A 25,202-nucleotide genomic window follows, 5' to 3' on the forward strand; every position below is an offset into this window, starting at 1 on the left:
GTTCTTTCAGATCAAAAACTTGCAGGTTTTAACTTCCTTTCTGGTGTATAAAGAGCTCTTAAAAACACTTCTGTGTCTACATTTTATGAAAATGTCCGTGGTGGAAGTGTACCCCAATGATATTCTCTCACTGCTGTGAAGAGTCAGTCCCCATCCAGACCTGTGCCCGGGTGAATTATGACTGACTGAATGACATCTCATTTCTACCTTGCACCTGAGGCAATACAGTTGCCCTTGAAAGACAGCAGTAAATATAGGCACAGCTGACTCTGGTGAAACACAACAGCTTGATCCAGCATTCATTATTTCATGAAGCACTAAAGTACGAGTTATAGAACTAGACAGCAGTAGAGAAACATTTCATCCTTTAATCACAAAGTAATCACTAATCCAGCATGTGTGGAAACCCAAGCTTTATTCTGTGGGCTCTAAACAATGAAAACCACTTGCATTATCTAATCATGCTATTGATTAGCCTACATTATGCCCCAGCAAGGATTGCAGATTATCTGTCTGACTACACTGTCCATGTTTGACCTATTTTCCCAGAGGTTAGGCCAAACCTCCACAAGTGAGTTTCATCACAAAAATGATGAGCTCTGAGAGATATCTGAACAACACCTGAAGCTGGGGTGTCCATGTGGGGCTTTTTGTTTGTTTGAAACTTATTTTGGTAAAATGCACAACAACAAAAGCTTGTCTATGTATGAAAATATACATATTAAACTAATTTAATAATCATAACGATAAAAACTTTAACACTATAACATTCAGAATTGTGTATTGACGTCAAAAATGCCTCGTGTTGTGACGTGCTTGAACTTTCCCTAGTTAGGGTCTGCTCAATTAAACATGGCCGAAGGCTGAATGAATGTGTCTCTGAATCCTCAATCAACGTCCTGAATCTGACAACACAGATCCTCTTATTTTTCTTTTTAAGCACTCTAAGGAATTCAGACATATATTCTGCGTCTTAAACTTGGCAAATGTCTAGATTTACCTTGAACTGATCCATATAAGTGCAAATTGTTAAGGTAAATAAATAAAATAAAATAAAAATAAGTGACACAAAGTGTGATACATCTTTAAATCGCTTGTTTGAATTGTTAGATCTATTTTTGCTGTGAAGAACCATGCGGAACTTTGGACTTTTGACTATATTCTCCGCCTCTTTAAGTCTGGCCTACATCTGACTGCTTTTGGTCCTGTAGGTTGCACAGCTGCTTACGCTCTGCCCCACATTGTATTTGGTAGTTCTCTCAACCACCGCTCCCCCGTCGCTGCGTAAAAACCGCTCCTCACCGCTCGGACATGTAGTTACATTGCGCACAAAGCGGTCTTCAAAATGGACCTGAAATCCGAACTCCTCAAGTCTATCTGGTACGCTTTCACATCGCTGGACGTGGAGAAGTGCGGGAAAGTGTCTAAATCGCAGCTAAAGGTAAGGGAGTAAGTGTGATACTTTCATAATCAGGAAAGTCAAAACGTGCCGCGTCCTCTGGGCAGCTACGGTGTGACAGACTTATGTGTTCGTCACTTATTTTTCTTTTATTTAGAATTTATTTTTGCTTTGACCGAAGAAAAACCAGATATCATCAGTAGTACTGGTTGCATTTTGTATTGTGGTTTGTGAAGCTACTTATAACTGTTAACACCCACAAGCCTTTAAACTCGCACACAAATCCAACCATTTAAAACTCTTTTTAGCTCAAATTTAAAGTTGATTCAAGACCAGTTGCAGAGCTCAAGCTCAAAGTCCAACACTTCCCTGTGGCCAAATAACAAATGGTGTCCTACCAACACCACTGTTGGGGTTTTAAAGTTCAAGAAAGCATCTTTTTCCACTCTCTTTCTCCTCAGTAAGTTTGATTTTGTATGTGATATTGCATCGTCATCCAGTCCCTACATGCCTCCTTTGCTTAGAGGAATCCAGGGAAATTGCAGGAAGCTGTCTTGACATGCTTAGCCACTGAAGAGAAGCTGCCTGTGTTTGTGTGACTGTGGATATATGAAGAAACATGGGAGGGTGCAGAAGCCCATCTGAGACTGTAAGTGCTGAGCTTTACACATGTAAATTGGCACGCCTGTGTTTGTTTCCTCCCCAGGTGCTTTCTCACAACCTGTACACGGTGCTTAACATCCCACACGATCCAGTCGCCCTGGAAGAGCACTTCCAGGATGACGATGACGGGCCGGTTTCTAATCATGGCTACATGCCCTACCTCAACAAATATATACTGGATAAGGTACAACTTTTAAAAAAGTGCACCTTGTTACCCTGATTTTCTACAGTAAGGTTTGTGTTGTGAATGGTGTTACTTTGTGTTGTGAAAAACCATTTTCAGAAAAGTCATGTGTTCAAAAAGCTGCTCCAACATTATTTTAATATTTGTTTCTCTTTTGCCTGCGGTATATTTGCTTTTTTTTTACTTTTCTAATATTATCATTGAAAAAACCCATGTAGTAGCTTAAAAGAAAATATCACTGCTATTATTATATGTGTTGATATGAAAATTGGAACTCAAATTAAGTTAAATGTTTCATAAATTATTGTTAGAAATAGCAATGCTGCTAGTTACCATACAGACCAAATACAGGGAAGAAATTAGTGTCTTAATGAGGTGTTTGGCTGCCATAAGCTGCCAGAGCTGCATCAGTGCTTCGCATCATTTATTCAAGTCTCTGGAGAAAGAAAAAACTTTCCTCTGAAGATTTGTTGGAACGAAGTTGACCTAAAATCCCCTGCAGGAAATAACATATAATTCACATGATTTTTTTATAGTCCTCACACCACTGTCAGACGCTCATGCGGTGTGTATCGGCCCACTGTCATCCTGGAGGAGACCACTACTATCTTTTACCATATTACAGAAGTGAGCTCTCAAAATAACTGTGTACTGATATGCAGCAAACTATCCTCATAAGAAGGCAACTGGACCTAAACCATGCCAGCAAAATGTTTTGTACATCTTTGTAGATCAGTGCTTGAGGTTTATGCATTACTGAACTCTCAAACATGCATTTATCTGCATAACGCCAGGTTTAAACAATGCAACCCATTCTGATCACATCATACGTTGATATCCTCAGTCGTGTGAGGATAAGGTCGTGTTTTATCGCACAAGCATTGTTGTAATCAAGTGTGCACCATTGACCTCAGACAAAGGTTTTTCAAGCTTTTCCAACATGAAAATTTGGGAAATTCTGTTACATTTCTCTAGTACGTGAAGCATTTTTCCATGAATCAGGATTTGTGCTAGCACAAAGAAACAATCCCGTTGGTCGAGTGGTGTTTTGTTGTTGTTGTTTTGTAGGCCCATTTAGTTTTAATCTGACAGGAGTGTGAACAGGAGTGCTTTTCTGTTTTTCCAGGTGAAAGAGGGGATGTTTGACAAGGAGAAATTTGATGACCTGTGCTGGATGATGACCATGAAGAAGAACTTCAAGGGGGTGCCGCAGGGGGCGCTGCTATCGAAGAGAGATTGCTTCAAGCTCTTCTGTTTATTTAACCTCCTGTCTGAAGACCGCTATCCACTGGTCATGATCGTAGAAGAGGTAAAAGATTCTTATGAGATAGGAGAGTTTAACGTGTGTGACAGAAATGAGAAACTTGGAAAAATGCTTTGTTTAAAGGATTTGATTGTACCTGGTTGACTAAACATTTGCTAAGAAGACTCATGTTCATAATTACATTTTTTACAGTGAAAAAATGTAAACATTTTAACAAAACGTGCCAAGATAAAGGCCATATTTTGATGTTGTGCAATAAGTGAGAAAACTAATTTATCTAAACATTTTACAGAATAATAGAGTCAAAGGAACAAATGACACGGGAAACAAGGATAAGCTTAAATGTTATTTTGCATATAAAACCAACTTGTGTCCTGACAACAAGGTGGTTTTACATTTTTTCACCATAGAAAAAAACCAAGTGCAAGTAAGAAAGTTAATGAGACTCTTCCTTCCTGCACTTCCTCCATAATGCTCTTGGTTTCCTGTGAGTCAGAGACAAAAATAAACTTCTGTATAATCAGCACAGTAGTCTTTCCCTGTATATGTATAATATGAATTCAGTATGTGAGCACCCTATCTGTGGGGCCCAGTGCTTGCAAAAACAGTTCAGTTCTATCCTCAGTTTTACCATCATTATTTGAGTTGTTGATGTTGTTTGCATATATATAATAATGCTTCAGGTGGAGTATCTCCTCAAGAAAATCTCCACAGCGATGAGCCAGGACTGGGATGGAAAGTCCATAGAGGACCTGATATCCCAAGATGCCACAGTGCAGGAAGAGGGCATGTCTGTGTGGAGCTTCCTGGAGCACATGAGTACAGGCCGGCTGCTGAGGGTCACCAGTGCTGAGGCTTTCAGCATGGCTTTGGATGAGGTGTTTCTGGAGATGTATCACAATGTGCTCAAGAGGGTGAGTCACCTTGTTTCCTTGCAGGCAATTTGTCTTTTTTTTAAATCTTTTGTTTGATCTTCAGTTTGATCCTTGTTTACCAGGGTTACATGTGGAAAAAGGGGCACATGCGCAGAAATTGGACTGAGCGCTGGTTTGTGCTGAAACCCTCCTCCGTGGCTTACTACGTCAGCGAGGACTTAAAAGACAAGAGAGGGGAGATCCAGCTGGATAAGAGCTGTGTCATAGAGGTTTGTGAGGAAACACATTTTTCAGGACTGTGATCCACCCAGACTGTGGCTTACATACATCTTCAACATCTGAATGACTGCTGCCCTTTTCCTGTTTCAGGCTATTCCAGACAGGGAGGGGAAGCGCTGTCTGTTCTGTGTGAAAACTCACAACAAAACCTATGAGATGAGTGCGTCTGACCAGAGGCAGAAAGTGGAGTGGACTCAAGGTGTGTTGGTGTGTATAAGTGGAAATCTGCAAGGTTACTCATTTACTGCACTTAAGTGTGAGGTTCCTGGTACACTGCAACTTTTATTCACTATAACTTAGTGGTCATGCTGTAAATTAAGACTTATAAGCAGAAAATACTCAATGTTTAAGGATTTTCATCTGTGTTTGCAACAAAAGAGCATGAGGTTTATTTTGTGAATAAAATAGGGGCAATCTGACTAAATTAAGGTATGCTGTGGGGTGGAGCTAAATTGTAACTGACAAGCAGTTGACCTATGGGTGCACATAGTTTCTGCAGTTCTCAGGGAGATCGACTTTTTGCTTGTAATGTTAAATCCAAAAAAGCCAAGATGACAACAACCAAAATGCTAAACTTGAAGCCTCCAAAATGATAGTTAACGAGTTGATGGCAGCATCAAACTCTTACGTACACTCCAAATATTACAAATACAGTATATGCTAGTTCCAGCTTTTGAGATATGGCGCTTGTTTCTGTTATATCAGATAGTAACTGTTGATGAAATACAACAAGCCATTTTAAGATGCCACTGTTGGCTTTTGAAAGTTCTTTTTTCGTCTGCTTTTGATGTATCATAAACTTAACTAATAATCAATCCATATCCAATTTAATGTGCCGATGAATTAATGATGAAATGAATGCTTAAATGCGGCATTTCTTGCGTTCTATTGATACCATGAACCATGAAGTTACTGTAACATGTCATATGCCACGTCTTCTGATGCTAATTGTAGAAGTACTTCAATGAAGACAGAGAGGGGCACAAGGTTTAGAGGAGCGACCGTCTGTTGTTTGTGTTATTTTGACTGCCTGAACGTAATCTCTACATTCCAGTCACCACAACATTTTTAGTGATTCCTTGTGACACTGAGAAGTTTCACTCTTTTGTCTAAGTTAACCAAAGCGATGCAATTCATAGAAGCAAATTCTATGGTTTCCAGATATATTTTTCAATGACGGTAATAGATAATGGCTGGACTTGTTCATAAGGATTCAGTCATTTAATTCATTTTCCATACCCACTTTATCCTGCCCAGGGTCACGGGTGGTTGGAAACTATGACAGCTGCCATTGGGTGAGAGGCAGGGTACATCCTGGACAGGTCCTTTGTCATGATGAATAATATAATAATGAAATGTAAAGTTTGATGTTTTGAAACATAAGCAAAGGCTTGATGACAAAAGAGTTGTTTTTTTTCCAAAGAGATGAAAAAGGAAAGTAAAGCCATTCATCAATTAAACCCTGTTCAGTTTCTGTTCCTTTTTAAAGAAGAATGAGCAATGAACAAATATCTAATTTTATCTTTTCATGAAACAAAAGATGTCTGTTACTCCAACTGTCCTGCTTATGTGGAACTTGCATGAAGATCTTAATGCGTGGGTGTTTTTGTCACCTCTTCAGCCATTCAAACAGCCCTCCGTCTCCAGGTTGAGGGAAAGTCCTCCCTTCACCAGGACCTCAAACTAAAGAGACGGGTTCAGCGGGAACACAGCCTCCGAGAGCGCAGCCGGAGCACCCACAGCAGCTGCAGCAGCCAATCAGATGACTCAAATGTCCAAGAAATAGAGAAGATTGAAAAAGAAAAACAGGATTTAGAGATAGAAAGCATCATCCAGGTAGGATGGAATATCTGAAGATCACTTTTTCTTTCAGTGACAGTGATTGCACTGGATTATTCATATACGCTGCACTGTATATCTGTGTTTTGCAGCATGCACGGGAATTGGAAATTCGCCGAAGGGAAGCAGAGGAGAAGGAGAGGAGGAAACAGAGAGAGGTGCAGATGGAGCTGGAGAGACAGCTGAAAGAGGCTGAAATGGTAAGAAAAAGTTTGTCAAATGACAACATTTATTTACAGTTCCTGTGAAATAGGTTTTAGCATCCATCTCATTGACTCTGATCTCTGAAAACGGCAGCAAAATGTTGGCATTGTAAATTTTAGGCTTAACCTTTAACGTTTTGGAGAAATGATTCAACATTCCCGGAAAAAGGTGATTTGGGAATAGGTCAGCTATTTCCACTCAGTTGGTGTGTGTGTGTGTGTGTGTGCGTTCAGCTGAGAGACAGCTTGCAGGCAGAGATGCAGGAGAAGGAAAGGACGGCTGAGCAGCAGAAGAAAAAGATCCACGAGCTGGAGATGACACAGCGGAAAATGGAGGCTGCTCTCGAAATGGAGATCCTGGCTCGGCTGGAGGAGGAGAGAGCCAGACAGGAGCTGGAGAGGTAACAATCCTTGTTTACTAATGAGCTGTCTTTTTGGGGAAACTTATGTGAATATTTTTGCAAACTGGGACTATTACAAATATGGTGACTTATCTTAGCAGTGACAACAATCAATGGAATCATAGATGTCATTGCTGGACAACTTTGATAATGAAGAAAACTTTGTGACACATCTGGAATATTCAAGTCCAAGCCCCAACCAAGTTAATTTCCTTCACTTTCATCCCTTCCTCAGGTTGCTGCAGGCGGAAGAGGAGAAGAGGAAACAGTTTCAGCTCCTCCAGGAGCAGCAGCAGGTGTTGCAGAGACTCAGTCCCGCGCAGAATGTTTCAAATGGCAGCACAGACGAGGACACGCCTTCAGCCCTCTACTCAGCTTCTCAGGAGCTACAAGATTTGCAGGCATCTCGCCAGAGGAGCACCCAGCACCATGAGGTGACAAAGAGACAACGTGCAGCATCATATTCAAGTCTTCTTACAAAGTAACACTGATGAGGCATCTTGTCTCATTTCCAGGAGATGAAGGAAAGGCTGAGGAATGCCAGCCAGTCCGTACGGCACTGGAACGTCAAGCTGAACCGCCTGATGACGCCCATTAACCCTGGAGGTGCCTAGTCTGTTTGAGGCTGCTCTAAATACAAAACCTTCATTTGAGACTGTAGTGATAATAATAATGATAATAATATCACTAAAATGGTATTTGCTGCATTCACATAGCAAGGCAAGGCAAGCTTTCTGCGTCATATTTCAAAAGAGTTATAAAGGACACAAAAAGAGAGGTAGGGCCTGCCAGCGGAATCAGGCTGATTTATTAGAAAACTCAATAGAAAGCACCTATAATATAAAGTGAACTTTGTCTTTGTTTTTGCCTTTTGACCTTGGCAGAGACAGCTGTGCTGTCACCGTCTCTCATGCTCATGTATTTCCAGTTAGTATTAGTAATTATCAGTTGTGGTGCTCCCTCAAAAGATTGTGTTATGCATGCTGGTCTGTTTTCTTAGGATGATTTCCGAGTAATTTGGTGTTGCTGACTGTTTTGAAGTTGCATTCTTCCCCCACCTACTGAAGTCATCTCATATTAGTCTGATGATTATTGAGAGGTTAAGCCATTTTACACTAGGTCACTGCTGGTTGATAATATTCTTTCTCGGTTTATGAAATGCTGAGTTGCATCTTATTGGACAAGTGGCAAGAGGAAGGCAAACTGCAGACTGAGCAGTAAGCTTTATGTTTGGATGGACAGGGCACTTCTTTAACCATCTGGAACTACGTCTGGTGCGGACTAATTACAGTGCATTTACAGTACATTTACACACCGAGCGTAATGAAGAAAGGGATGTTGCCTGCTGGGGATTAAAAAAAAGGAAGGTTCTTTTACTAGCTTTACTGGCTTTTTCAAAAAGTTAGGTGATGCATGCATTGATGGGAGAAGTAATTTGATTCTTTACTTAAGTAAAATTACCAAAAGAAAAAACTTCTCAATGTAAGTACAAGAAAAAGTTCTGCATGAAAAATCCCACTTGATTCAAAACATACTGATATTGAAATTAATGTGAAAATACAGATTTTTCCTCCCTTAAACTATTTATTCTGAAGCATGTGGTTGTAGCATGTTATTGTTGTTGGTTTGCATATTTTTTTATAAATAAAATAGAATAGAAAAATACTAGATTCATCCCCCATGGGGGAAATTCAAAAGCAGATTTATATAGTAAGACACCACAGAAATCTGAGGGCTTGTGAGAAGTCAAAAGGGACAGAAAAGGAGAAAAGTTCAGGTATACAAATCCATTTAGAGCTTTTCAACTTTTCCTCAAGTTATTTATTTTATCAAGAGGTATTTGAACATTTTGAGGGAAATTCACTAAAATACTAGAAAGAAAAGGATCTATTTGTTGGAGCTGATAATAACTAAAATGTGCCCGTAACTACACTGTTATTTGTGGGAGAAATCAAAAGCCACAAAAGTTGGAAACCACTTGTTTGATCTTCAACAAAGATGAACAAAAAACAGCCCACAAATAGGATTTAATGATGGTTGCTTTTAAAGTTCTTAAAGATCTATTTCTTTTTCATTTATTTTTGCTTTACAGAGCGTTTGGAAAGTCACTTTATGTCAAAACAGATGTGTCCAAAAAAGGAGGGAGCTTTGGCCAGCAACGAGTTCATTTCTAAATATAAGATAAAGGCCGATCACAACAGCCGGATACCAGGAGGCGAATGTGAGAGACTGGAGGAGCAGATGGAAGCCACCAACCTGTCAAATTGAAATGGATGAGTCAAACCCAATGTGGGAAAACCCAACGGGCGGATGCGATCACCATGGTGACAGCTAGCTGTACAGAAGGGATCCATTAAAGAGAGGAATTTAAGCTATTAACAAACAAATTGCATTGTATCATATTTATATTTTTAACTGCACGCTAAGATGGAGAATGAGGATACCAAGACTAGTGAGATGCAGGATTTAATGAAAACGCATCTAAGGGCCACTGAAATATACAGTTTTGCACAATAAAGTTTACTGGTGTATTATAAAACTTAAACATAGATCAGGGCCCAGCATTTAATTTTTAGCTGCATTTACTTGCAATGTCTAAGATGTAGTCTGATGATAAAACAAACAGGAAATGATTTGTGCAAATTAAAACATGCAACTTAACCGTTCTGCTTTTGAATATTCTTTTCAAATTCAGTCAAATAACTTTTGGCGTGAGAAATGTTTCTTTTAAATACAAAACACTGACCAGCCAGTAGACAGGCAAGTAGACACTGCTACCAATATTAATTTATCAGGGTGCATTTGTAGATTTGTGGAGGTAGTTTTAAAATGAAAGTTATGTTTGTCCTACAAATGTATTTTACTGTTACGAAATATATTGTAATTGTAGAAAGTCCTCCATCCGATTTCTTTCTTTTTTTTTGTCATTACGGTAAATGTTTTTTTCTTCTGTTTTTTTAATATATTGAGCAACAAATAGTATAATAAAAGTGTATATAACACAATGTTCAGATGAATGAGAAGTAACATTGACAAAGAGCTTTCTTATCACTGAAGATTAATAAAGCTGATTTTAACAACTGAAATATAACAGAAATATACTTCACTATAGCTGTTTCTGAATGTAACAATTAAATCAATTTGCATTTTTATTGCTTATTATATTATTTCCAGCTGTGTGGCAAATAATTGTTGATGCACTTGTAAGTAAAAAAAGACAAAAAAGTCCTTTCTTTGTGAGTCATCAAAGATCTAATCTCAGATTTATACACTTAGAATTATAAAAATGTACTTGAATTTCCTTCAAACTATTTTGTTTTGGCTTTTTATTAAATTGAATAGAAATCGTAGGGGAAAAAATACAAAAGAAATATGAAACGGTAACATCACGTTTGGAGAATTTAAGTATCTGTGCAAAAATATTATTATTTTTATCTATTTCTTATTATTTTGGTGCTAAACTTTGTGGTTTCTAAAAACAAACTAAAGCCGGATAAATAAACTTAATAAATTAAATCATGACATATTCTGACCAGATGTGTCGCTGTCGTGCAAAAGAGTGGAAACTTCAACCGGAAAAAAAAACTAACGAAACAGACTATTTCAAACAACATGGCGACTCCCGCAAAGCAGTCATGCCGAGTAGAGAAGAGAGTTCAATTTGAACTAAACTGACCACCCTGTGACCAACATTTTGTCCAGGTGGGTTGTTGCTCTGTTAATTAACCTGTGAGGACATTGCTGGGGTTGGGCAGGCTCATGTTAGCATCGAAGGCTATCAGCATGGCAGCCTCAAGGAGGAAGGTCAGGTCGCTAGTCTTTCTGAGCCGGAGATTGTCTACCAACCTACCCGACACCCCTGATACTCCCCCAGGCAACCAGCCCCCAGTTGCGCAGGAAAGGAGACCCAAAAAGGACCCCAACAGCTGCTCCGTGCTCCTCTTCCCCGGCCAGGGCAGCCAGTTCGTGGGCATGTGCAGAGGACTGCTGAAGTACCCCAACGTGAAAGAAATGTTCTCCGTGGCGCAGAAGATCCTCGGTTACGACCTCCTGTCTCTGTGCCTGGAAGGGCCCGAGGAGGATCTTCAGAAGACTGTTCACTGTCAGCCGGCGGTGTTTGTCACCTCACTGGCTGCGGTGGAGAGGCTGCACCATGAAAACCCAAAGGTCGCTGACTCATACTTTTTTGTATGTTCTAGCCTCTCAAATGTGACAGTTTTCTACTCCATCTACACTGCATTTTCAAAATCCTAATATTTTAAAGTTTAGTTTGGACAAAACCAATTTAAACCTATTAGTAATGAGCATTGCCGGTTTAGTATTTCCCAATTCATATAACAGTCCATATCACAGCAAAACTGCATTTAAAGCAGTTCAGTAAAGCTGCTAATACTGATTATTTTCATTATTGATTCTGCTAATAACCAAAATACTCTGCAGTTTTTAATTGACTGTGATTAAATACTGTGATGTTTCACAGACTACAATCCAGAAACGTTTTACCTTTTTTCAACAATCTGATCACTTTATTGTCAAATGTTTTGCTTGTTAATGTTGTTGTAATGGCTTTACTGACACATTACACATATTTTACACTTCTGTCCACAGGCAATTGAGACATGTGTTGCTGCTGCAGGTTTTAGCGTTGGAGAATTTGCTGCTCTAGTCTTTTCTGGTGCCATGAACTTTGCTGAAGGTAACCATGAAATATTTGATACCTTGTATACAAGTAGAAAGTGTTGGGAGGGTAACAGATCATGCTTCATTTACTCCTGTTGCCTCTTCAAGCTCTATATGCAGTGAAGGTGCGTGCAGAGGCCATGCAGAAAGCATCTGAGCTGGTTCCCAGTGGGATGCTGTCAGTCATTGGTAAACCTCAGGCTCAATATAAATATGCCTGTCTGCAGGCTAAAGAGCACTGCAAGAGTCTGGGGGTGCAGGAGCCGGTTTGCTCTGTGGCCAACTACCTGTTCCCTGATGGCAGGGTCATCGCAGGGCACCGGCAGGTACTGAGCAAGACCACATGAGCTCATACGGCTCCACAGCTGGTTTTTCATTCCTGCTCTTGTGATCTTGCTTTCAGCAGAGTTGTGTTTTGTTCTCAGGCTTTGGACTTCCTCCAGCAGAACTCGCGACGTCTTCAATTCATGAGGACCAAACCTCTCCCAGTCAGCGGGGCTTTCCACACGGAGCTGATGGCGTCTGCTACTGAACAGCTCAGAGATGTGCTCAGGCAGGTGGAGGTCAGTTAACCACTGTCTCATAGAGGGAGAGCAGCTAAAACAGTGATTTTAAAAACTCTTCTGGTATTTACTCATTTTAACTTCATCCTTTTCCAGCTGAAGGGTTATACTATGGACTTCAGTAATGTTATTATAAATCTTTATGTAGCTGAACAACCATCTCTCTGATAATTATTACTAAAAACAGTTACATGAAATGTTATGATGCAGATCAGGAGGTCACAAGTAACAGGTTGTAAAATACAATTTCATATAACCTAGATGAACAATGAATTTGTTAATCAAAAACAACAAAACTCATCAAGATTTTCTGACATTTAAGAACAAAACAAATGAACTGAAACGTTTAGAAAATAGTTGTAAGATTAACCAAGAGAAAATACCTCAAAGTGCCCTAAATCAAAACTGTGATCAACCCCAGTTTATAATGTACAAAAGTTTAAAAACCGAAGTGTATTTTAAAGTTTGTGAACCCTTTTGTAGAATATTTATGACCTGAAAGTCCTATAAAATTTTCACCATTCAGTAGATGCAGTCAAAGGTAAAGCAAGGGGTCTATTGTACCTGCTTGGCTGGGAGATCTCGCAGGTTTTACCACTTGCTGCAGATTCACATACATTAAAAAAACATTTCCTATCAGCCAGCCAGGAAATAGACAGACACTAGCACATTTTAGATTGAATTAATCTATGAAATCATGTATTGTTTCTTGGAATAAATCTGCAGGATATATACATATAGAAACTAAAATACAGATATTTATAAATGGTTAACAAGCTATCAAGAACTTGAAAGTTGGTTTATTTAATCCAGATTTCACATTACGATATTTAATCCCACCCGCTGTAATTTTTGAGTTCTGCACCTTGTCGGATTTCTTGCTCATCATTAAACGTCTGAACTTCCCTCTCATTCAGGTACGACGTCCCGAAATCCGTGTCTTCTCCAACGTGGACGGCAAGCGCTACATGAGTGAAAGCCACATACGGAGGCAGCTGGTGAAGCAGTTGGTGTCGCCTGTGAAATGGGAGCAAACGCTGCACGAGATCTACGAAAGGATGCAGGGGGAGAGATTCCCACACACCTACGAGGTCGGACCCGGACGGCAGCTGGGCGCCACGCTCCAGAAGTGCAATAGGAAGGCTTTCCAAATGTACACCCATGTGGAAGTCGCCACAGACGAGGAGTGATAATGCTGAGACGTGGACTCAGGCAACACGACCAGAAAAGACACATCAAGCTCCTGTGGTTGCTTTTTTAAAAATGTCATGTTGGTGCGTTACGTTGCAGTTAAATAAATGTTTTTAAATAATCAAGATGTCAGTTTTTTTGTCATTTCGAAGTTTATTTGCATCACATGAAAAAGCATTTTCAAATCTGCAACAGAAAGTCCAGCTCCCGTCATTGTGTTTTAAGCAAAGCTACATATTATTTGTAAAAAAACCATGGCCTCTTAAACCTGTAAGAAACTACAAAAGACTGCAGGCCAGCAACAGTCCAATCATGAGAAACGCACTTTTCGACATTAATACAACTCTGAACCGACAATGTCATCGCTACAATATATTGGCAAACCTTTCAGGCAACGTTGTAAAACTAATTCAAACCATTTGCAGTTGCCCTGATACATTTTACAGTATCCGTTTTCCTTCTGTTGCAGAGGAAGTTGTTCCCAGTCTTTCCTGTCAACTTCAATACCGCTCATTGAAGTATAAGTACAAAAAGAGAAGTCAAAGTAAACAGCAGAAGTAAAATCAGCAGTAATTTTCACTCAATCTCAATTATCTAAAAAAAAAAAAATTCTTTTTTTTGTCAAACATATAAAGGCCGAAAAGACCTGCTCATGGCCCCTTTAGGCCTCCCCTTCCATCCATAGTGCCCCAAAAATGCTCACTGCAGCCACCAGTGCCACAGTCACAAGTGCTCCTCTTGTCCAGCCACTGCAGGGCGCTGGTTCCACGTTGGCCACCTGTGGAATGAAATTTTACAGTTTTACTACTTTTTTTTACAGTTTTCTTCACCATACTCAAGTAAAAACCTAATAGAAGAAATAATTTATGACAACATTAAGAAAGCAAATCATTTGATGCTTCTCGACAATATTTTCCCATGAGTTTACCCAGGTTGTCAAGCTCTCTGTTCTGAGGATCCCCTGCCAAGGTGAAGTGCTCACAATCCAGGCCTTCACAGCGGTAAAAAGGCCCTGGAAGCCCCATAACTGACTGTGGATATCCCTGTGAAGGAGTAATAGCAGTTTACAGCCAACCACACAAAGATTTTAAAAATAATATCATAAGAAACTTTTTTGTACCTATAGATGGTCCGTGTCAGAGTCTGGGCAGGTCTCAGAAGGTGTATAGGAGCCAATGGCCAGTATGGCTCTCTGATGGCCCACTCCCTGTCCATCTGGTCTCCTATTACAGCCAACTGGCGGCCAAAGGCCTGAGCAGCCCGGTTACTGATCCTAAAGGAGGATATGGCACGGATACTGTTCACTGATAAATAATATCTCCTCTTTTGGGGAGTTAAATGCCATGACAAATATGGGAGAGTCTGCAAATGATAGTGTTTGTTATTGGTACAAATGATCCAACATGATATATTTGCCAGAGGCTAAATCTGCCTTAGATGTTTTGTTGTTAGTAACAGTCATAGAGAAGCTGGGAGGGTCCATAATGTACCTGAGGTTCACGTCAAACGGAATACCTGTGTCCACCTCTCCAGGTCCAGCCTGGATGGACACGACATGAGTTGGCCGTCTTGTTTGTTCCACCATCGTGTTTTCTGAAAAGAAAAACAAAATTATGCAAAGGGTCCATATTCATACATGTGAAATTAAAACCAACGCAAACACCTAGCAATGCAGGACAAATAAAGGCTCTAAGTGATGGTGTATTATCTCTGCTTGACTCTCAACGTTCATAAACAGATTGTGTAAATACAAGGTCATGTTACCAGAATAGGTGGTGCTTGTGTTACCAGGAAGAAAGAAAAAAAGAACAGGTCTAAAGGGGTGACGCCATTTGTTTGACTATGTCTGCTTTCTAATGTCAAGTGTTTTTCACTTCTTCAATGTTTAGGACCATGTTATGCAGAGAACTGTAGACCTTATTGGCTGTTTGTGCTGTACATAGGACTTGTTATGTTCTTTCTAACCTCCTACGCACACCTGACATGAGATCAGTCCCTATTGAACCCGTGTCCCTCAATGCAAATTCCACATTTCCATAACTCAAATCAACTAAACTGCCTTTTTATTCTCACCAAGAAGAAAATAAAGCCTCACTCCCTCCGAAGAATCTCACATAAAGCTTGAAATGTTTGCTCGATTACAATTTTTGACAAGTTTACTTACATGGAATTACTTGTATATCCCTGAATATACTTGAATTTATTTTATTCACAGTATAAACTGAATTTGACCAAAAATACCATCAGATTGTAGCTTTAACTGAGACAACCTCCACGACATAACTAAAATACACCAACCCAATGGAGAGTTTTTAAGCATTAAGCTTGTACTACAGCCTATAGTAGTTTTCCATATTGCCATAACAAAGAGATGAAGTCATCCTTTTCACCCAAAGCAAACAAAGGTCGTTTTGAAGAGCACACATATTTTGAATTATGTCTAGGTCTAAAACTATTATCTAATTCAATAACAACTGCCGTTTCAAATCAACTTGCAAAGTGTATCAAACTGTATTTTCATATTCCTAAATATTAATCGAATATGGATGCCCCCGCCCTGACAGTAAACAGGTGCATGCAAAATGAAAATAAAGTAAAACTACCTTTTGTGTAGATTAAAGTAGACGCCGCCCTGTAACAAGCATAAAGTCATTATGATTATTACAAATGGGTAACAAATTAATTAAATAAGTACTCGAAAGGTGTTTGTACTTACAGCAGCGTCCTTTAATCTTGCTGTTCTCAGGTAACTGCCGCAAATGCGACTGTCAACGCCTTTTACCTGCTACTGGTAAATGTGACCACCAGGGAGCGGTAAAAGCACCAAAACGATGGGACTCAACTTTTGATGTTTTCAAAAGTTTTTAACCACCATCAAGCAGGATGATCTATATGGTTCTTTATCTATTTATTTCTTTATTTGTTTATTGTGTCACGCAACATTAAGTTTTTATGACAAATACGTTCAAGTAGTCAAACTAAATTTGCTTGCATGTAGAATGATTCATTTGTCAAAAAATATGTGTCACAGAGATATTCTTTAGTGTATCGGCCATGTTTGTTATGTACAGTACACAGTTCCACGGTCCAACACTGACCCCCGCTGGTAGTATTTGGTAATGACACTCTGCATTGACATCACTGCGTCCTCCGTTGCTAGGTTATTCTCCCGGAAGGACCAAGCTCGTAAAGTAACCACATCTTTGGGTGTTTTTGAGACATTTTCTGTTCAAACATTTCGCTTAATAGTAATGTACTGCAGTATGTTTATGTATGTTATTACCTAATAGCAAAGACTTGTATTGTGGTAGTTTGACCGTCGTGGGCGTTGTCGTCGCTGTGTCCAGCTTCACGTCGCCCGGATCAATAACTACAGCCTGCTAGCAATAAAACAGCTAACATGGAAGCAGTGTTTTGTCGTTAGCTTGGGCTAACAGTGATGCTGACAAACTGTTTAGCTGTGAGTTCAGCTAACGACAGCCGGATGAGATTGCATCCTTGACTGGATGATGGCCGCCCAGTCTCTGCAGCAGTCCGGGGAGGATTCAGCAGCCTGCTAACGGAGTCAGCCCGACTAGCTGATGCTGATGACTGGCTGTTTCCTGACATTGATTTGCAGGTAGATAGCCGGATATAAATCCCATGGAACATCTTAGATGCTTTAGTGCACAATAATAGAATGCAGTCTTATGAATATATCTCTGTGCTTTGGTCTTTTATGGCTGTTGATCTGCTTTTCTGTCTGTTTACCTGTTGTTTTCTGCTCCACCCTAGTGGGAGGCACCATGGCTGGTAAGGTGAAATGGGTGACTGATATTGAGAAGTCAGTGCTCATCAATAATTTTGAAAAGAGGGAATGGATTCCAGTTACAGAAAACGAGGACTGGAACTTCTACTGGTAGGTTCTCTATCTTACACCTGTGTCTTGAGTTTTTGAAAACTGTGTGAAGCCAACACCAGATACAGGAGTTTTCTATATAAAGAAATACGGGGTTGTAGTTAAAGATGCTGTCGTGAAAGTCCTCACAAATCAGCAAAATGTTAATAAAGCATCCAAAGTGCAAATATAACTATGTGACACAAGTGACAGGACATAGTTATAGTTTAGTGGTTCCTAATTATCTAAGAAGTCACAAGTTATTGCTCAATTGTTGTGTGATGATCAAATGGATAACAGGTTGCTCAAATATGCATTTCTTTTTGTAAGTTCCTCACACCAAAAATTGAATGCAGTAGTTAATTATATAATAATTTTTTTCTTCCCTCAGCAAATTGAATGTGTGTTAATCCCGAATTTTTCAACGAATGGCCCGATTTAATCGTCGGATTACCTTGACGCAGGTGTGTTTTTTGTACACACATGTAGGATGAGTATCCAGACCATAAGGAACGTGTTCAGCGTGGACACTGGCTACCGCCTGTCAGATGAACAGATGGTTAACCACTTCCCCAACCACTACGAGTTGACCAGAAAGGACCTGATGATCAAAAACATCAAGCGCTACCGCAAGGAGTTGGAGAAGGAAGGAAGTCCGCTTGCAGAGAAGGATGAGAATGGAAAATACATTTATCTGGGTACTCTTCACAGCAGACTTGCAATTAAACATTGCAAACGTACAGCAGAATTGAGGTATTGAGATATGCTGCTTTATGCTGATCGTGTTTATTAATTCTTTCTGTGCAGATTTTGTCCCCGTGACGTTCATGCTCCCTGCAGATTACAACTTGTTTGTGGAGGAGTTTCGCAAGAATCCATCCAGCACCTGGATCATGAAGCCCTGTGGGAAGGCCCAAGGCAAAGGCATCTTCCTCATCAACAAACTGTCTCAGATTAAAAAGTGGTCGCGGGACAGCCGCACCTCAACGTGAGTCGATTGGTGTGATGTTATGGTGTTTTTCTTTTAGTTTTACATACAAATAAACTTAAAAAAGCATTAAAAAGTAAAAGAAGAAGCACGATAATTGACTCCATAAGCATTTTATCTCCAGGTAAAATTGAACAGATGTCAAAAAGCATCTGTTCAGTCAGAGGTTGGTGTAGCTAACGTTTGGCTGTGTTTTGCTCCCAGGTTTGTGGCAGCATCCACTGGAAAAGAGGCTTATGTCATCTCCTTGTACATTGACAATCCTCTGTTGATTGGAGGGAAGAAGTTTGACCTGCGCCTCTACGTCCTTGTGACGACATATCGGCCCCTGAAATGCTATATGTAAGTATTTCAGCTTTATCTTGTTTCATCAAAAAAATGTCCATTCAGGAAATGGTAATAAATCCATTAATGCGATGTTTCAGAATATTATTAAAATGTTCTTTCACATTACTTGTTTGATGTTTGACTGTCAGGTACAAGCTGGGCTTCTGTAGGTTCTGTACAGTGAAGTACACACCCAGCACCAGTGAACTGGACAACATGTTTGTTCACCTCACGAATGTGGCCATCCAAAAGCACGGAGTAAGTCTTTGAGTATTATGTACACACTGAAACCTCCATTTCTGCATGGCACCTTTTCATTTTTTGACCTGTCATATGTGATAAATGGCCGCAGTTTGTCCAGAATATTCAGACTTAAGCCACATCCAGACTTTAGAAAATATAGAGTACATGCTGAGCTGTTGACACAAGCTGAATTGTACTAAAATATGCTGATGTGGTGCAGTGTTTGTTTATTTTGAAGGGAAAAGGGTGTATCTTCTCTGTGATATTATAGTGCACAAAATTCTAATGATAATATCAATTAATGCTGACTACATTCAAAGTAATGTTTTGATCAACCTCAGACATTAATGATTCTCTTAAAGGTAAATTATACGCCTTTTATCCCAAAAATTTTCTTGAATTAAAAAACAAAATCTTGAATTTCTTGTTCCCCTGTGTGCCTTTAATGCAGGATGACTACAATCACGTCCATGGAGGCAAGTGGACAGTCAGTAACCTTCGTTTGTACCTGGAGAGCACCAGAGGAAAGGAGGTGACAAGCCGACTGTTTGACCAGATCCACTGGATCGTCGTGCAGTCACTGAAGGCTGTAGCTGTGAGTGGCTGTAATGATGAAGTCTTTATCTTTATCTATAAATGCAAAACGTTTCAGCAAATTATGGCACATTACTATGCCGCTATGCTTGTGTCCCATATGTTGTGACTTGTAATCTTCAAAATGTCAGACATGTTTCAGCTTTCTTGTGACCTGTGTACATGGTTTATTTGAAATAATCGATACAGACTTTGTGAAAACAGGCAGTATCACTGAATCCTGGATAGTTGTACCTGTAACTGTAAAGTAATCATTCAATATGTACACCACCACTCAGTCACATGTGTATCCTAAATCATTTTTTGGTGTATACACACACTCTTAAGAGACGTAAACCTCCACTAACACACCTGTAATGTGAAATTGCCTTTTGTGTAATGGCATATTTACCAGATAGACATATACTCTTAGCCATTTTTGGGGAAAATATGTGACTTTATACCACTGAAATGATTAACTATCTGTAATATACAAGAACAGGTGCAGATGGTCACAGTCTAAAATAATTTGGTGCTTAGCAGGTAAAGCGCAGTGGTTTCTGGAGGTTTTTCCCTGAAAACAGCTGCATATTGTAGCCGAAAATAATGTGGGGAGAAGCAACCAAAGGGTAGAAGTTTGAGGAAGCTGTGGGTTTAACACCGTGAGCTCTTTCACCATTACACATTTTTTAGCTCAAAAGCAGCATTTTAACATGGCCAAGATTCCCTTTTTTGTACATTTTTGGGTGCTTCAATCGATTAGAAGATTGTAATTTTACTGGCTGTTCTTACGATATATTTCAAGTGAAACATTAAGTCTGACAAAGTAACTCGTGACATCAGCAATTCAGGGAGCCTACACTATGAAATACACCGTTATAAAACCACCTGTATGTCTTTACATTGTTTTTAGAACAACAGTTCTCACAACATAATGCACACTTCCCTTTTCTCCAAAGTAGTCATAACTCACTTCCCCTCTAAGGCTTCAACTACACTACTTTGTGTACTAATAGCTATGACTGCCAGTGTATTTATACTGCAACTATTTGTTAACATCCTTCCCCGATGAATCACTCAGCGTTGCATTAGAAACTTTCCAACAAATTCAAATCACTCAGAGGTGAATTCCTCTCCCTAATTGAATATCTGTTTTTTCTTTCTTAATAGCCTGTGATGAACAATGACAAGCACTGTTTTGAGTGTTACGGGTATGACATCATTATTGATGACAAGCTGAAGCCATGGCTTATTGAGGTGAGTAAATTAACAGGAGTTGGGATGGTCCCTAAACAACTTGAATCTCACACCAAACCGCCTCAGATCCCCAAGACCTAGACTCTTTTTTTTAAGCTTTTTTTAAGCTTAAGTCAGTGGTAGCTACAAAACTGTGAGGACAGTCTGAGCAGAGTTAGCTTCAGCCAAACCCAGTGCAAGGGCTTTCAGGTAGGAGGAGGTTAAATAGCTGAAAAGGAACCACCTCTGTATGCTGAAGCTATTCCTTCTCTGGCTACTTTATTCATTACTTAATATGCTTGCATAGATAAAGCCCCTGCTGTGTAATGTAAACTACCTTCAGTGTTAGTTTTGGCATGTGGCTTTGTGTCTTCATTTGTGTGCTTAAGGTGTGTCTTTACCCCATTCAGTGCAGCTAGAAAACACGAGTACATAATAAGATACGCAGTCTGACAAAGGCTATTTGTTGGTTGGTCTCTCTGAGCTGTCTGCCTGTTATGAGACTGTCATATTTAACTGCACTCATTTTGACAGCCGTACAATGTGTTGCAAGGTTTCCAGGCTAGGCCTGAACTATTTCTGTTTATAGACACCGATTCGATCTATCTTGGGCAAGACAAAGATGGCTGTAAGGCAGAAACTGTCAGTGGCAGAGAATTTGTGCCACAAACCTAGTCAGGGTCACCCTCCTCTGTTCATCAAACCAACAGCACCCTGTTGTGTTCTGAAAGTATGTTTGGGAGGCTCATTGACATGTAATGATTAGAAATATTTGATGAGCTATTGAAAGTCTTGGTGTTTCCATCTCTTATATGTGGAAGTGACTAAGTGTGTTGATTTCAGATTTATTGCTTCATCTCTCTCTGAGCCTCCATGTTTGATTATGTGTTTATGTGTACAGCTGTTAAAGCACATTAGCAGCCCTATTTCCTGCTGATAAAAGCTTCTGCGTTGAAATGGGAGGGAAATGAAACAATGCCCCTTTGGATCCTGCTCTGCATGATTTCGCTGTGAACTCATTTGCAGTTTATTGAAAAGCAGGTCTCCATTTTGCACTGTTGCAAAACGCCCTTCAGCTCAAACGTTTGTGTGTATGATCCGCAGGTCAATGCCTCCCCCTCGCTGACCTCCAGCACAGCTAACGACCGCATCCTCAAGTACAACCTCATCAATGACACCCTCAACATCGTCACGCCAAACGGGGACATCCCAGACTGCCGCTGGAACCGCAGCCCACCCAGAGAGGCCCTGGGCAACTATCAAGTCCTGTAAGTGACTTTAAAATCTGTTCATATTGGCCTCAGCAAGCTCAGTCAGGCCAGGAGAGTGACGTAGGAGTTAAAAATACCAGTCTATGGTCTAAGTTAGGATTCCACAGCTATTTTGATTAGTCATGACCTTTGATGTGGAGTGTGGAGGTAATCTTAGATATCCTTAGGTTGCTGGTTCAAATCTGACTCAGAGGGGTCCCTTTTAAGTACTGCCTTGATTGTGCATGATTAGCTGTAAAGACTATGCTCAGACATACGCATGTATCATACATCATTGCATTTAGTTTAACATTCATTCGTTTTTGCAGTATATAATTACAGTTCAGTTCATTTCCTGTGTCACTCAGAAATCTCACACGTTTAATCTCCGTTTTGATTTAATTTACCTTGTTTATGTTGAGGATTCTGTAATTCTAATGCAATTGTCTGAATTGCATAAGTAAAGCTGATTTAAGCCTCTCTTGTCTACGGTTGGACTGAAGACTTATTTAAGAGTGCACTTACTTACAGGATGAACACTTATCAACGCATTCCACTACGGACTATGAGTTAACACTGAACATGTTGCTCCAGATTTAAACCAGCCTCCTAAGGATGACACACACTCTTCGGCCTTCCTCTCTACCTGATGAGCTATCGAAAGGAGATACTCTTTGCATCAGCATGTTCTGGGGAACTTAGTTTGTGGCTGCCATGACAAGCTCCTGCATGAAGGCACAAGCAACATTACAGACCATCGTTTAGATCAGTTAGGCAGAATGTGGATTAGGGATTGTATGTTGCCTTCATCATTTTTAATTCATTCTTCAACCACAAGAACACAGTAGAAATGCTGCACAGTTGTCCTAACCCTGGTTGTAACTTATGTTGATTTAGCTTTGTACCTCTAGATGTCTGTCGTAGTAAAACAAACAAAAACTCCTTCGAGCCGGATTTGAACCAGCGACCTAAGGATTTCTGACAGTTCCACTACAGTCCTCCGCTCTACCAACTGAGCTATCGAAGGCTAAAAAAATGTACACAACCAGCTAACTGTATCTGTACCCTATGGAGTTAATATTTGCCATATGGGTTAAGCGCTTTGTTTGCACACTTCACATTAAAGCAAACACATGCTACATTCCTTTGTTTGTGCGTCAGCAGGTATGACGAGGAGCAGGCGCAGAGCGAGAATGCTGAGCGTGACCTGCGGAGTCGCTCGGGTCAGTCGCTGGGGTCAAAGGGCAACAAGGGAAGTGCCGCCAGTCGCCCCACTGCCGCCACATGGAAGTGAGGTGATATTACTGACTCCTGCGCCTGGGATGATCATACGAGGATCAACTAGATTTTTTTTTTCTTCTTCTTCCCGGTGAAGGACAGCTTTCTCTCCCCTCTTTTCTCTGGCTGCGGCACAGGGAGCAACAACACTGCTCGAGGGAAGAATAGTCAATGTGTTTGAGGAGCAGTTTGTGCCTGTTTGTCTGAATCAGTATGAAAATTGTAGAAATTATGATGATGGTGAAGGTCAAGTAAAGTGAACCAAGTGTCACATCCAGAGTTTTAACTACCGGAAGACCAACCTGAACTATGCATGATTATTGATTGCTGAAACTTCAACTTGACCTGCCACATAGGTGCTAATGAGAGGATGTACTGTATGGAGAAGAGGTGTTTGGCTTTAAAGAGGGAGAAGGACGCTAACTAATGCAAATTGTATAATGTTATAAGGCTCAGTTGATAGTTGATACGCAGAATTAGCAGTACTAAATGTAAATAATAATGTTTTTTATATTCTCAAAGCCAATATGTATGTATGCAGAGAGGTCCTTTAACAGTGCTGACTGTTGCACTTTATTTCTTTATTTTTGCTCCAGTATTAGATATATTTCCCATGTTGCATTTTGGGTAATTCCAGATGTCATATCTGTTGCACATCTCAAATCTGGAAGATTAACATGTGTTGAGAATGTACTTGTACTTTATGCAGTCTTAGGTATTACCTGCTTATTTCCGCCAGCCACTGACATCTTGAAACACTTGTTGATGAAAAAAACGCTCACCTTTTTAATGCACTCAAGTGGGGCTGAATGGTACTGGGTCAACCTCGGCAAGTTGTGGTGTTTTACAACAAAATTTCCTCGGATATGTTTAAGCTTCTATCTTGACCAGGTAACTTTTTGTTTTCATTTAGATTCATATCAGTTCATGTATACGTTATTTTTCTTTAGGGAATAAAAAAGCACCGGCTCCTGCCATTTCAGAGGGCGAAACAAGAAAAGGTTAATCATCTTAAACTGAATTTAAGCATCTAATTAATCGTTTCAGCTCCACTTGTGTCTGACCATTTGAAGCCTGTGAGCAAAATCAGCAGACGAAAGACAGACGGTTGAAGGGTTAAGAGAAAGCCTGTAACCTAATTATGATTAAACCAAGCTGGTGACGCTGACACAGTATCATTCGGCCCTACACTGATAAAGAAACCTATTTGGTGTTTTGTGATATTAAATTCTGCTTTTGTTGTAAATGCCTAATGGTTATTGATTTGTTTTAAATAACAAACAAAAGGAAAACTGATTGTGTAACAGGAGTGTTTTTTACGCTGTATGCAATTTATTTTCTTTATATAATGGATTCTTTTTGCAGGAGGTCCTGTGGCCTCTGATTAATGTAATCTCTGTGGATTTAAGACTAATCAGAGGTCAGTACTTCAAAAGACGAATCAACTTTATGGGGTTTTTTTTGTTGCCATGGCAGCAAAAGCTGCACCGCTCCTTGATGGTGAAAGCTTGACTTCACCTCAGTCCCCCACCACAATTTCTTTGTTGTTTCTCCCCCGCCCACAGAGCTGGTTACCACAGGCAGAGCAGCAGCTTATCAAGATTCGAAAGCCATGTATGCGCCTTCAGAGAGATGTGATCTAAATTTGGTGGGATCAATTAGAGGAACTGGGTAAACCAAGAACAATTCCATTTATATGACATGCATGACATAAATGGCTCTTCTTCTTTCTCCACCTTTGCAGTAATGAGCTCTGACGGCCTGTGAAAATCTGTGTGTTCGTTTTATTTCTTCCATTTAAAAAAAAATAATTAGGTGTTCTTCTGGAACAATTAGGGTCAGCTGGCCTTTCGAATTGTACAGCAGTAAGTTTATTCACAGCATTACTG

The 25,202-nt window shown here is 40.0% G+C and overlaps 4 protein-coding genes and 1 non-coding gene across 6 annotated transcripts; 3 read left to right on the forward strand and 2 right to left on the reverse strand.

The window, feature by feature from the left end:
• Positions 1-1,205: 1,205 nt before the first annotated feature.
• On the forward strand, positions 1,206-10,298 carry def6c (DEF6 guanine nucleotide exchange factor c). The gene is made up of 12 exons (XM_072377319.1): positions 1,206-1,441; positions 2,106-2,246; positions 3,373-3,555; positions 4,194-4,424; positions 4,508-4,654; positions 4,755-4,863; positions 6,286-6,500; positions 6,596-6,703; positions 6,941-7,107; positions 7,343-7,541; positions 7,623-7,713; positions 9,200-10,298. Exons 1-12 carry the CDS (start codon positions 1,346-1,348, stop codon positions 9,373-9,375), a joined length of 1,863 nt encoding a protein of 620 aa, XP_072233420.1. The 5' UTR covers positions 1,206-1,345; the 3' UTR covers positions 9,376-10,298.
• Positions 10,299-10,550: 252 nt separating this feature from the next.
• On the forward strand, positions 10,551-13,681 carry mcat (malonyl CoA:ACP acyltransferase (mitochondrial)). Its single transcript, XM_072377627.1, has 5 exons — positions 10,551-11,274; positions 11,716-11,803; positions 11,896-12,113; positions 12,213-12,350; positions 13,268-13,681. Exons 1-5 carry the CDS (start codon positions 10,867-10,869, stop codon positions 13,538-13,540), a joined length of 1,125 nt encoding a protein of 374 aa, XP_072233728.1. The 5' UTR covers positions 10,551-10,866; the 3' UTR covers positions 13,541-13,681.
• Positions 13,682-14,150: 469 nt separating this feature from the next.
• bik (BCL2 interacting killer) lies at positions 14,151-16,335 on the reverse strand. Of its 2 annotated transcripts, XM_072377628.1 has the most exons (6): positions 16,258-16,335; positions 16,145-16,173; positions 15,032-15,134; positions 14,662-14,814; positions 14,470-14,584; positions 14,151-14,319 (listed from the first exon to the last, which is right to left on the reverse strand). In XM_072377628.1, exons 3-6 carry the CDS (start codon positions 15,124-15,126, stop codon positions 14,203-14,205), a joined length of 480 nt encoding a protein of 159 aa, XP_072233729.1. In that variant the 5' UTR covers positions 15,127-15,134; positions 16,145-16,173; positions 16,258-16,335; the 3' UTR covers positions 14,151-14,202. The 2 variants fall into 2 exon arrangements, with proteins under 2 accessions (XP_072233729.1, XP_072233730.1); XM_072377629.1 differs by lacking the exons at positions 16,145-16,173; positions 16,258-16,335 and having other exon boundaries at positions 15,032-15,330.
• Positions 16,336-16,668: 333 nt separating this feature from the next.
• Positions 16,669-24,559, forward strand: ttll1 (tubulin tyrosine ligase-like family, member 1). Its single transcript, XM_072377858.1, has 11 exons — positions 16,669-16,732; positions 16,853-17,160; positions 17,316-17,439; positions 17,908-18,116; positions 18,226-18,406; positions 18,611-18,748; positions 18,883-18,991; positions 19,428-19,571; positions 20,720-20,806; positions 21,890-22,053; positions 23,200-24,559. Exons 3-11 carry the CDS (start codon positions 17,327-17,329, stop codon positions 23,327-23,329), a joined length of 1,275 nt encoding a protein of 424 aa, XP_072233959.1. The 5' UTR covers positions 16,669-16,732; positions 16,853-17,160; positions 17,316-17,326; the 3' UTR covers positions 23,330-24,559.
• On the reverse strand, positions 22,976-23,062 carry trnay-gua (transfer RNA tyrosine (anticodon GUA)). Its single transcript is given in 2 exon segments — positions 22,976-23,011; positions 23,026-23,062. It is a non-coding gene; the product is annotated as a tRNA-Tyr (tRNA).
• Positions 24,560-25,202: the final 643 nt, after the last annotated feature.

The sequence above is a fragment of the Leuresthes tenuis genome, unplaced genomic scaffold, assembly GCF_036924035.1.
Source record: "Leuresthes tenuis unplaced genomic scaffold, fLeuTen1.0.hap1 SCAF_23, whole genome shotgun sequence".
In the NCBI taxonomy this organism is placed as follows: Eukaryota; Metazoa; Chordata; class Actinopteri; order Atheriniformes; family Atherinopsidae; genus Leuresthes; species Leuresthes tenuis.